This window comes from Poromitra crassiceps (assembly GCF_964638095.1).
Source record: "Poromitra crassiceps genome assembly, chromosome: 22".
NCBI lineage: Eukaryota > Metazoa > Chordata > Actinopteri > Beryciformes > Melamphaidae > Poromitra > Poromitra crassiceps.
In genome coordinates, this window is record NC_139647.1 from 6,253,493 (window position 1) to 6,267,356 (window position 13,864).

Sequence of the window (13,864 nt, forward strand, 5' to 3'; positions counted from 1 at the left end):
TGTAGTTATGCTGTGAATTCCTGCAACAAGAATTACAACAGTTTTGAATGGTATATTATTTAACCTTTATTTAACCATAACCATAATTTAGCCTTTTGTAGATGTTACTATATATATATATATATATATATATATATATATATATATATATATATATATATATATATATATGTATATGTATATATATATATATATATATATATGTATATATATATATGTATATATATATATATATATATATATATATATATATATATATAGATATATATAGATATATATAGATATATATGTATATATATATATATATATATATATATAGATATATATATATATATATATATATATATATATATATATATATATATATATATATATATGTAGATATATAGATATATATATATATATATATATATATATATATATATATATATATATATATATATATATATGTAGATATATATATATATATATATATATATATATATATATATATATATATATATATATATATATATATATATATATCTCACATCACATCAAATCACATTACATCACATCACCAGCCCAAGCATAGTGCAGCACCCATACATCATGTTACATCATTGTAATATGGTTCTTGTAACTGACCTGCTGTGAGTCCAGCGAGGGTTAGAAGAAGGCTGAGAAGATGAGTAGTCATGTCAGTGAGTGAGTCAAGACAAATAACACGTGGGCCTCAAGTATCTCACAGGGACAAAGGGACTGATCGAATGATTTGTACTATTTCCTGTTGTCTCTATAAATGCAGAAACTGCTGTTACAATCTCTCATCCTCTTTAGTCACACTGTGATGCGCTTGCATTGTGTAACTGTTTGATGGAGCCATCTATCCAATCCATGCAGCTAGAGAGTATCAGACGGCAGAACTGCCATTGTTTATAGTATTTCCTCATACAGCGCTGGAGATAAAGCCGTCACAGTTTTACAGCTTCTCCATGGTGCGTGAACCAAAATTCATAACCTTTCAGGTCTGCTTTCTTGGTTTGACCATCATTTTGTCTTCTTTATAGGAAGCCTTTTCTAGTGTCTGGAGTTGTTTTGACTTGTATCCTTCACAAGCTTAGTGTGACTATATGTCTACACGTTTTGGAGCTTGACTGTGACACACACACTGAGGGAAGTGGGAACAGGTGTGTCACACCACACAAGCACTGCTCCACGCTTTCCTTCCTCACCCTCCTCCACCTTCTGGTGTCTCCTTTGTCGTGTGTCGTCTATACTCCTCCTCTGTGATGCTGAATTGTCCTCCGCAGCGACAGCAGTATGTAAACACTGAGTCACCCTGGTCCCAGGTCATGTCCTCCACGCACACTGCAGTGCCGTGCTCAGACATTTTCGGGGGGGGGGGGGCAGCTGCTCAAGTGAAAAAAGGGCACCCCTCTCATAATTATTTAGGCTATTAAAATGTAGCTTATGTTTTTTTTTGCCAAAAACTGCATGGGATTAGCACTGTAAAGGTAAGACGCATGGGTACCCATAGAACCCATTCTCATTCAGATACTGTATCTTGACGTAAGAGATCAAGGGGTCCCTTTGAAAATGGCCATGCCAGTTTTCCCCCCTCACCAAAATGCTGCCTAACTGACAAGCTAACATGACAGGGTTGGTACCAATGGATGCTTTAGGTCTTCTAGTTTCGGAGGGTATCGGTATCTTCACTCTAGCTTTAGAAATGAGTCTGCTACAGCCTCTGAAACACATAAGACGTTTCTTGCAAAAAGGGCTCTTATCATTCAGAGGCCAAAAGGGCAGGTGCTTGGGCACCACCCGGGATCTATCTGTGCACGGCCCTGACACTCTCTAGACTCCACTGGCCACTCTTGTCTCACTCTTGTCATACTCTCTCTTGGTGTTGTGATCTTTGAGGATGCTCCATGCTGCATCTATTTCTGCTGCTCACCTGTATCTGCATTTCACTGCTGCTGCCACATGATTGGCCGAATGGATAATTGCATGAATAAGCAACAACAAGTGTGATTTTGGGAAAAGTTATCAATTGAAAGCTCTATTCTCAAATAGATCTTTTCATAACTGAAATCATGACCCATATGTTTTAATTAAAACTGAAAACCGTGACCGTAAAGCTGTAACAGTAAAGGTAGGGCTTTGTGTGCTGTCAAAAGGGCGTAAATGCACTTGTGCATTTTGACACCTAGCAAAACCTCACTTTGATACTGAACAAGCATTTGTGGGTAGAGGATTCTAACAGCACTTAGGTTAGCTCAAAATGCATGCTGACATAAGTAATGCTATATTTCATGGCATCATCATCACATAATTATTTTAGCACCCTATTCATATCCTAATTAATATTCTAGGTTAATATTACATACATGTAAATATGTTAATATGTTAATATTGCCATGAAATACTTTGGCATATAGATTCAAAATGTTATTTTATAATGAGTGTGAACTGGTCAAGATGAGCTCTGATAACACTGCTGGTGGCTGAAGTTATCAGTTTTACAGGTCTTTGAATGTTTCCCAGCCAGGGCACAACAACAATACGTGATGTGTTCTGGGTATACAAAAATGTATTATACTAATAAAGATTTTTTTTTTTTTTAGAATCAAAAGTAGCTTCTTATGTCTATAGAGGTTTATTAATATTCAATATAAAAAAATCTTCCATGCAGAGCCACTTAGTGATGGGAAAGCCTGACTTTCACTACAGGAATATTACAGAATATCTGGAAATATGAGGGTGAAAATCTAAAGAAAGTAATGAGTCAGTTAACTTATTCTGTATAACTTCTCTGTGTGACAGTTTGCAGGTCTCATCTGTCTTCCTGCCCGCCTTGCTTTTGTCTTTAGTGCTACTTTCAGAACAAGACAGTAGATTGGAGTGTGGCCAATCACATCAAGGTGCTTAACTTCCACACGGATTTACGTAACACCGCAGATCTTTGTAGAAAGGCTGGTCATGTGCTAACTTAGAAGTGATTAACGTTCCACACCCACTGGTCAAAGGGAGGCGTGGCATTGGGGGTAGCCAATCACAAAAAAGGCGCCTAAGTTCCAAACAGATTCAAACAACACGCGTGGTGGAGGCACGCTCTCTCTTGAGTGCCCTCTAGTTTTTAACTGTCTTCAACATACAGTATCAAGGTCAAACAACATCATGGGAGTTTGAGTTGTCACCTAGAATGAGTCAACAATGTGGTCTAACTTCCTCAGTGTGGTGAGACCATTGGTTATGCTATGATAACCTCCTGTTTCTATCAGTATAGGCCTAGCCCTTTTAGTGCTTTTAGTGTGCAGACTGTGCACAGTGTGACATGAAAGTCACACCTCTGCCTGTGCAGCGTAAGAAGACAATCGACAGGCTTAATTAATTTTTTATTAGTATGAGTATAACACCCCCCTTTATGCGATTTTAGGCAATATAATGGGGGATTGGAAGCCTATGAGGGCAGAGTGGATAAATACAGCAAGAAAAAAAAAAGCATAATGGCGCATCAAGAGGGCATACAGGCTACTACACAGTCGACAATACGAAAATACTCAGCATAAAACGCAGAACAACGTAGACCGCACAAGTACAGTACAGTCATATGCATCACATTCACAGCTGCAACACCAATCGAACGATGCCCAATAATATCACATCTATTGTAGAGAGCAGCAGCGCATGTCAGTCAGCCCAGACATAACAATATCTAATATCACTGCCCTAAAATATGACAAAGTACAAAAAACTGAAGGAATAATGTTACTTTTTTGGACAATGTTTTTTCTATATTTACAATGCATTGTATGCTTTTTTTAAATTATAATTATAAACCTCAAAGCATGTTACTTGGCATTTATTTTCAGAACACTTTTGAACAAATTATGCTTTTAAAAAGTGATGAGGACAAAATCGTCCATTACAAAAGTGGTGGGGACATGTCCCCAGCCTCCCCAATGTAAATGACACCTATGCTTTGGCTATCTTAAATCATTGGCAGGTAATCAACACTTTGGGTTTAAGTGTTTTCATAGATTTCACCGCTTGCCCTGCTGTGTGGAAGGGAATCTGTCTCACTTCAATCTGCCCCCTGGTTATCCAGGTGGGCGATCATTCGGCTGCTGCTGGCTGGATTTGCTGCAGCATCATGAAGACGGCGTGCTAAGGGGATGGTTTGGTAGACATCACCGGCTGGATGCTGAAGGCTGGTGTAGGGGTCTTCGTCATCTTGGTCCTATTAAAAAAAAAAATCAATCTCTTAAAGTCTGATTAAATGTGGTTAAAAAACGGTGGAGACGTTCTCATGCCAGTCAGGACAGCTGAGTCTAAATGACTGCATAAATTTAATTAGGTGCTTTTGTTGAAAAGTAGAATATGAAACTATACAGTGCTCACCATAGAACGGGGAGTTTCAGATTTTCTGTAAATTAGAAGGAATGTTAGCGTTAGTATAGGGCATATTGAACACAGCAACATCAGGATGAGGATCAGGATAACTCAGGATGAGTTATTGTCTATTATAGTGATTTGTAGTATGAAAAGTTCACACCTTGTTCCTCATCATCACTGTTTCACATGCAACCAAAAACAAGTTGAAGTTCTGCATGCCATCCCCTCTCTCTCTCTCCCCAGCTTTCCCATCTGCCTACTGTCCTATCAATTAAAGGAAAAAATGCCCCCAAAAAACAATAATAATAAAAAATAAAAAAAAGTTGTGGCCACTCGGCACCCTATCAGGGCCGCATCTGATGGAGTAGGGCACACTCAGCTGGGAGAGCTTCCCGTGCAGCAGGGCCAGAATGATCATGTTCCTGATCATGATCTTGGCATAGATTCCTGTGGTGTCCAGGTCAGGTGTGCAAGAATGTGATGGAGCGCCATGTTTATGACATCATCTACAGACCTGTTGGCTCTGTAGGCAAACTGCAGGGGGTCAAGGATTGGGTCCATGATGGATTTTAGGTAGGACAGAACAAGGACTTCATGACCACAGAGGTCAAGGTGACGTGTCTGTAGTCTTTTAGTGCCACAGGCCTTGTTTTTTTGGGGACGGGGATAATAGTTGAGGTCTTGATTTGAAGCAGGCTGGAACGTGGCATGTCTCTAATGATGTGTTGAAGATGTTGATCAACACTGCTATTAAGTCACAGAACTTTTTCGAATGATAATGGTTTACTCAATATATACATTTGTAATATAATTTTACAAGGTATAGGTCACTTTATAAAAATTTCTTACCCATGATGAATTTTCCTTAAGATAAATCCAAGGATAACTCCAATAATGAATGCAGCAACAGCGATCACAGCTGTAGCAATGGGTGGAAATGGAGTTTGGGCCTCTTCATCTGTAGCAATGGGTGGAAATGGAGTTCCGGCCTCTTCATCCTCTAAAATATTGTGGAAGTAAACCATTAACTCTGTCAGGTACATTATTGCCAATAATTATTTTCTCCATTTGTAGAAAATTAGAATGCCCTATTTTCTCCCATCCACAGTATCATGTAGTATTGACTGATATTTAATCATATCTGCACCACAATATTTTTTTCACATTCAGAAAATATTTTTTCTTTACATCTCTACTCAGACTGACACACTATATGTCAGTGTCCAAAAATAGAAACATGAAATTAACACATTTTGACTGATTTTGTTGCAGAAATACATATTCAAATACAATTATTCTTTGGGTGAAAGTCCCAAGGTGGCGTTGTCATTCCCACACAACTGGCCTGAGCCTACTGGCCCCGTTACAAATTGTCTGTAGGGTGATACAGTATATGTGACAATATGAGATGATGTGAATCTTACTTCCTTCGATGGTTGAGGGGCTAATTGTAGATGTAATTGAGGGTCGTTCATGAACAGTGACTTGCACTGGCATCTGTAGGCCTCCTTTTGCACAGAAATACCAACCACTGCTGTTGATATTCAGTTCACTCATAGTCACAGTAGTGAAGCTATTTGAGGCACTTGATTTGATTGTCACTGGTGTTCCACTGATTGAGCCAGACTGCTCCTTCACACAGACTGTATAGGGCTCCAGTCTACACCACTTCATTTGGGCAGTATCATTGGAGAAATGGTGACATGTGATAGTTATATCTCCACTAATAAATCCTGATATCTGCTGCTGGTCCACACTGAGTCCAGACATACCTTGAAGGAGAACAAACAACAATCATTAGAAAATTGTGTTATTCTACACTGGGAAAATAATGATGCCAATGTAACATCAAACATGAAAAATGTCCCTCATAGATGTTGGTGATGATTCAAAGAAGTGGTACATTGAGTTTGTGGATAATTTCTTCATTTACCTTCAATCTTGCTATGACCAGACAGCTATGACTGACATGTAAAGTGAATTTAATATCAATATAATTTGTCTCTGCAGCAAAATTAGAGACCTCCTTTGCGTTTTCACCAAATTAATTTCACAGAAAGGGTTTCACATGTTCTGAAATCATATTTATGGATCTTACCTCTGGAGACAGACAGGTGAAAACCAGATCCATATCTTAACTTTCCCGATGAGGTCTCCAGACCACAGATGAAATAAGCATCCTCTACCAGCAGGTCATTAATGGTCACAGTGAAGATTCTTTGGTTGGTGTCATCAGAGATGGAAAACCTTCCTGAACGACTTTGTTGGTTGGACTTTGTTTTTACCACACCAGAGCAGCTTCTAAAGGAATATCCCTGACACAGGGACCTCACATCATTTATGGAATGTTCATTATAGATACAAGGGATAGAGATGGATCCTCCTGCCTTCACTGACACTTTAGTCACCGTACTTATGCTGTGGATTCCTGCAACAACAAGAATGGCAAGTTTTAAATGGTATATTATTTTACCTTAAAATATTGTTCCTGCCTTCTGTATATATATATACATACGGTATATATATATATATATATATATATATATATATATATATATATATATATATATATATATATATATATATATAGCCCAGCATAGTGCAACACCCATACTAAAAAAAACATTATTGTGACTGACCTGTGAGTCCAGCGAGGGTTAGAAGAAGGCTGAGAAGATGAGTAGCCATGTCAGTGAGTGAGTCAAGACAAATAACACAGGGACAAAGGTACTGAGAGACTGATTTGTACTACTTCCTGTTGTTTCTTATTATGCAGAAACTGCTGTTACAATCTTTTCATCTTTAGTCACACTTTGACGCGGTTGCATTGTAACTGACTGTTTGGCAAAGCCATAATCCATGCACCTAGTGTCAGAAGTCAGAACTGACCATTGTTTATAGTATTTCTCCCCATACAGTGCTGGAGGTAAGGTTGTCACAACTTTATAGCTTCTCCATGGTGCATGAACCAAAATTGATCCTTAACATTTCAGGGCTGCTTTCTTGGTTTGACCATCATTTTGTCTTCTTTATAGAAAGCCTTTTCTAGTGTCTGGAGTTGTTTTGACTTGTATCCTTCACAAGCTTAGTATTACTATTTCTACAGGTTTCTGATAACAATATTACAATAGGGAAAAAGATATTCCTTAAGAAAGGGGGTTATTTGATTATACCAGTAGTACAGCAATATACAAATCTTAGGTTGAGATTTTTTTTTTATAGAAAAGGGCATCAAAGAGCATTTTTGTTTTAGCTTATATTTTGCACTTGTATCATTCAAATGTAAAATATTTCAGTTCATGTATAGAATTAGGATATTAAGAAGCCAAGGTTTTTGATCACAAAGACATATGATCTTTTGTTGACATACTGTAGATCAACTTCCGTCCCCTGGGTTTGTGTTTTCACTGTAACACGGCAACAATGAAAAAGAGTACAACTTTTCACAAAGTAGCTGATCCCATCTGAGAATATTCAGCAAAAGTTCCTTTTACATACAATAGACAATCAAAAAAAGAAGTGAAAAATGGGCCCCTGGGACTGGGACTAGCACAATGCTTCCTCCGACACAGGCAGGGGGAGCTTCACTTGTAGGACGTAGCACGTGGGAGGATCACACTGTTCCCACCAGTTCCTTCCCTTTCACCCTGACTAGCCACCCCGACTGACCAGAGGGGGTGCTTGTCAGCGACCAGGACACATACCCCCAATCCGGCGTCCATTCAGGCACAGCCAATCTTGCCTGAATGGACGCCCGACCAAGTCGGAGGTAACACGTGGATACGAACCTGCGACCCTCGTGTGGGTAGTCAGGGTACCGCTACACTACCCTGGACACCAATGAGAAAGAATTGTGATTGGTGTGTAGGTGCCCCCCTCCTCCATCACATTTGAATGTGTCCAGTTCAAGCATTCTGTGTCGTGAGAGAAAACCTCTTCACTGTAAGGAACTGCTAAGAAAAGCTAGTCTGAAAACCCACTCCCCCAAGTGTGTTCACCACAGTCAGGCTTTTCTTAACCCTGCCTGGTAACTGTGGATGAGAGATTTTCACAATTTAAAGATATCTCACACTGTTTCTAACTGTAGACTAAGGGTGAGAGATTGATCTCAGAAAAGAGTGAAGGATGAGCTGGTCGAGATGATGCTTGTGGAGAGGTTTTCTCTTTTAACTGGAAGTGCGGTTTGTGATGCTTATACTGTAACAACATCCTGACTCAAAGCCTGGTTCACATTGAACGCCATATAATATAACTGTAATATCTGGAAACATATCTGTATATTTAAGCTGCTTCAATGCTTACTTTTTCATGTTGATCGGCATTTAACGGTGCAATATCTGGAGACAAATCTGTATAAGCCTTTGTTTACAATCCAGTGTTTATTTACACATTTACTGTACATGTACATTTATGTACATAGTTTTTACTGTAATTTTTTGCTAATGTCTAAATGTACCCTTTTGCCCTGCCTGTTTTTAAGTTGTACCTTTCTGTCTTTTTTTTATGTGCGTATGAGAGCAAATCAAACCGGAGTCCAATTCCTTGTATGTGTACATACTTGGTCAATAAAGCTGAATCTTGTTCAGATTCTAATAACTAATAGCCTACGCATTGCAATATTCAGTGGGCCGCGCTTTCTGATGACGGTCTGAGAAAATAAATACAGAGCAGTAAGAATTTGGTGGCTTAAACAACTGAGTTGGTTAGTTTTTAGGGGGGGTTACGGGGGTTAAGGGGGTACGGTGGCGCAGTCGGTAGCGCTGTCGCCTCACAGCTAGAAGGTCCTGAGTTCGATTCTCGCCTGGGACGCTGTGGGCGCTGGAGTTGTGACCCCCACATATCTTCAGTGCCTACTGCCCAGGTGGGCTATCTCGTCGAAAGGGCCTTTCTGTGTGGAGTTTGCATGTTCTCCCCGTACCCCCCCAGGGGGTTCCTCCGTACATAACCCCCCACTAAAAACATGCAGAAGATCGTCATCCGACCAGTGACGAGAACATCTGAAGTTGGTCCCCAGGCGCTGGAAAAAAAAAGCGACCACTGCTCCTGGCCTGCCCCCTGGAGGAAAAGGACAAGCCTGGATGGGTCAAATGCAGAGGACATATTTCACCGGCCACCGTCAGCATGAGTGTGTGTTGTGGCCGCATGCATGTGTTGTAGTGTTCGTGTGACAATAAAGACGGGCTTCCATCTGAAATCGTGTTTTTTTAATCGTGTTTTTGTTACACCAATTTTGCTGGCTAGCGGTCTTCGGACCTTCGAGCCAATCACAGTGCTTAAAAATGCGTTGCCCACACAACTGGCAAGCCGGGCTCAGGTTAGTCTGAGCCATGGAGCTGACAGATTGTCTTGTGAAATAATGAACAACAAGGATGGCTGGTGTCTGGCCGATTGTGGTGGGCTGGTCACTCTGGACTAAAGTCCAGGTTCATCCCATTGTCTCAATGTGCTGCTGCTTTCACCTTCTGCAGGTCCCACTGTCACATCACCTCACCTGAAGTGAATTGCTTGCTACAGTTATTGAGATTGCTTTTGGTGGTATGTGGAGCCTTGTCTGTGGTGCTGAAATTGCATTAGATCTCTGTGTTGCATTGTTTGTTTGTTTGTTTGTTTTAAGTCATGCTTTGTAATGGTTTGGGATTTAGTCTTCCAGCTCAGTGGCCTTGTGGTTTGAGTGGCCGCCCTGAGACTGGGAGGTTGCGAGTTCGATCCCCGGCCGAGTCATAACAAAGACTATAAAAATGGGACCTATTTTGCCTCCCTGCTTGGCACTCAGCATCAAAGGGTTGGAATTGGGGGGTTAGATCACCATATGATTCCCGAGCGCGGCACTGCTGCCGCTCACCGCTCCCCCAGGGGATGGGTCAAATGCAGAGAACAAATTTCGCACACTCAGGTGTGTGACAATCAGTGGGACTTTACTTTTCATTCAGGCCTTTAAAAAATGATGAGGGAAACAATGCATTTTAGCATGGTGTCTTTAATACAAGTTGCATTCAAATTTAATACAGCATTTCTGTATGTAAAGCCTAAAATGACATTTGTAGGCTCAAGTCAATCTATGGTGTAAAGTAATTTGGTGTTTGGTAGCTACATTGTCTTACATCTGTCTGCAGTATGTGTTGATCCTGTATTGTTTATTTAAGTTAATGTACATTTATGCTCTTTATTGGCAGAGTAAATTTCAGATTTTACAGGAGAACCAAAACAGATTTTGATCAGCTGCCGTTACCACATACTAAGCACAATATTTTAAATGTTTGTGCCATCAGATTGAGCATTATAAAACAATACTGCTAAGTTGAATTATATTTGTTAACTTTTTTTTTTATGGTAAAAGAGTGAAATACAACTTTTTGGCACAAACATTGCCCCAATACAGCCATGCAGAATATGGGTGTATTTACAGTAAGTAAACAAATATAAAACACATTCATTTTCAAACAAATCTATCAGTTACACTGGTGCTAGCATTGCTTATGTCAGCATGCATTTTGAGCTAACCTAAGTGCTGTTAAAATCCTCTACCCACAAATGCTTGTTCAGTGTCAAAGTGGGGTTTTGCCAGGTGTCAAAATAGCGCAAGTGCATTTACGCCCTTTTGACAGCACACAAAGTCCTACCTTTACTGTTACAGCTTTACGGTCACGGCTTTCAGTTTTAATTCAAACATATGGCTCATGATTTCAGTTGTCTTTGGCGCTGAAAGGATCTCTTTGAGAGCTTTCAATTGATAACTTTTCCCAAAATCACACTTATGCAAAGTTATGTCCCTCTGGATCCAAGCCTTCGATATATATACACACTAACCGAGCAGTGAGCGCTTTATAAGGAACTCTCTCTCGTAACGGGACAAGCCCCGTCTTTTATTGTCACACGAACACCACAACACATGCATGCGGCCACAACACACTCATGCTGACGGTGGCCGGTGAAAAGTGTCCTCTGCATTTAACCCATCCAGGCATGTCCTTTCCTCTGGGGGGCAGGCCAGGAGCAGTGGTCGCTTTCTCGTACAGCGCCCGGGGACCAACTTCGGATGTTGTCGTCACTGGTCGGATGATGATGACGATCTGATCTTCTGCATGTTTATACAGAGGAACCCCCTGGGGGAGCACGGAGAGAACATGCAAACTCCACACAGACAGAAAGGCCCTTACGATGAGATACCCCACCTGGGCAGTAGGCACTGAAGATATGGGGGGAACACAACCACAGCGCCCACAGTGTCCCAGGCGAGAATCGAACTCAGGACCTTCTGACTGTGAGGCGACAGCTCTACCACTGAGCCACCGTGCCCACCTGCTTATTCATGCAATTATCCAATCAGCCAATCATGTGGCAGCAGTGCAATGCATAGGATCATGCAGGTACGGTCAGCAGCTTCAGTTAGTTCACATCAAGCATCAGAATGGGCACAAAATGTGATCAGTGACTTTGACCGTGGGTGGCATGGTTGTTGGTGTCAGACGGGCTGGTTTGACTCTTCCTGAAACTGCTGATCTTTTTTCACACACAGCAGTCTCTAGAGTTTACACAGAATGGTGTGAAAAACAAAAGACATCCAGTTCTGTGGACAGAAACGCCTTGTTGATGAGAGGTCAGATGAGAATGGGCAGACTGGTTGGAGCTACAGTAACAGAAAGGCTACATTAACTCAGATAACCTCTTTATAACTGTGGTGAGCAGGAAAGCATCTCAGAATCCACAACACATTGAGATGAACCTTGAGGTGGATGTCACTTTTGTAGCAGGTTTATATTGAGCTGAAAGCTGATCATAATCATACCTCCATGGTGTTCCTAAAAAAGTGCACATGTATAAGTCTGCACAACTTACAGTATGTCCGTGATTGAGAGTCACTGAAGTTAGATTTCCAATACAGTCGATTTGTCTAAAAACTGACATCACATCAATATGACATTATCATTATATGTGTTGCAATACTTGCAGCACTGATGTCCTCCAGGCTGTTGTGTTTATTAGCACTGTTCATTTTCTAGTGTGGAGCCACTCTACTGTAGATCACACTGGCATCTGCTGGTTCAGTCTAATGGAAAAAGTAGGCAAACATGAGCAAATGATGACATCATAAAAAAAGTAGTAGAGAAAAGCAACAACTACAACAAAATACCAACAGCTTGCATTAATTAACATATTGAAGACAGTTTAGGTAGCTCATTAAAATGTGAGTTTAAATTAATGGACAATAAGCCAGCAATCACATACAAAACACCTGTACCTTTTGTGATGTCCTGTTCTTTATTTCAACAGTACTGTATGTCACACCATCTTCAGGTGTTTGGTCCTGATGGGATATATGGACAAAGTGATTATTATTATTATTTTCTTTACTATTTTACCAGACACAATAAATAGTTGCTTAGCCTGTTGATGTAAATACAACTTTAGCTTTTATGTCTGTTACAACAGTACTGTACAGCTCACTCCCAGTCTGTGGGCCCTTGGGGAAGGACGAATTTGAAATATGATATTCATCTCAACATGTGTTCTGTTACAATTACTTGACTTACAGTTTTTGTGTTCCGCTTTGCATATTAATAATCTAGTTTAGCCCTTAATCACAAGCATGTCTGAAAGGGCTTTTACATACAGTAGCATCCTACATCATAATAGGCTACTATACACATCGTATGTTACTGTATATAGATTACATACTTCATATAGATACTATTCTACCTACGTCATATCATTTTACTCGATAGCATACATCATATACCATGCTACAAAAACACACTCGTGCCTATATTATGGGCAATGTTGAGACTACAATCCACCGGCATGTCGTTGGACTTTTGGTTTGTGGGAGGAAACTGGAGCGCCCGGAGGAAACCCACACAAACCCGGGGGGAACATGCAAACTCCACAGAAAGGACCTATGAGTTTGAAACTTTAAATTAACCGACATTAAGCCCACAATCACATTCAAAAACACTTGTACCTTTTGGGATGTCCCGTTCTTTATTTCAACTGAACTGTATGTCACAGCATCTTCAGGTGCTTGGTCCTGATGGATGGGATACATAGTCAAAGTGATGATGATGATGATGATTTTTACAAGCTGAAGGTACAAAGACAAACAGGGTAACCCCCCCCCCCCCCCCCCCCCACAGTGGCTTTTCTATTATTTTAGTAAATAGTTGTTTAGCCAGTTGATGTGGACACCTCCATACCTGGTCTGGGGTTTTCCTAATGTGAGGAACATTCATGTATATTATGTTCTGTTCATTGCCAGCATCCTGTTGTGAATAAGCAGAAGAGGACAACATTTTCACAAGGAAGTACACACAGTCTGTGAATAGGCAACACTGTTAATACAGTAAGCATACAAACCGCAATATCATTAATCAGGTCCAATAGAGCAATAACAATACCAGTGCTGCTATAAATCAAGATATTATGACCAACAATTCACACTCAGTTAGATAATAATTACACCATAACTTGCATGGTCGAGGTCTTAGAT

At 40.2% G+C, this 13,864-nt stretch overlaps 1 protein-coding gene across 1 annotated transcript; it reads right to left on the minus strand.

Moving 5' to 3' along the window:
- Positions 1-3,918: 3,918 nt before the first annotated feature.
- On the minus strand, positions 3,919-6,700 carry LOC310796311 (uncharacterized protein). The gene is made up of 5 exons (XM_083658479.1): positions 6,479-6,700; positions 5,805-6,152; positions 5,230-5,380; positions 4,387-4,411; positions 3,919-4,225 (listed from the first exon to the last, which is right to left on the minus strand). The coding sequence occupies exons 2-5, from the start codon at positions 6,148-6,150 to the stop codon at positions 4,070-4,072; spliced, it is 678 nt and encodes a 225-aa protein (XP_083514605.1). The 5' UTR covers positions 6,151-6,152; positions 6,479-6,700; the 3' UTR covers positions 3,919-4,069.
- Between the last annotated feature and the right edge of the window lie 7,164 nt (positions 6,701-13,864).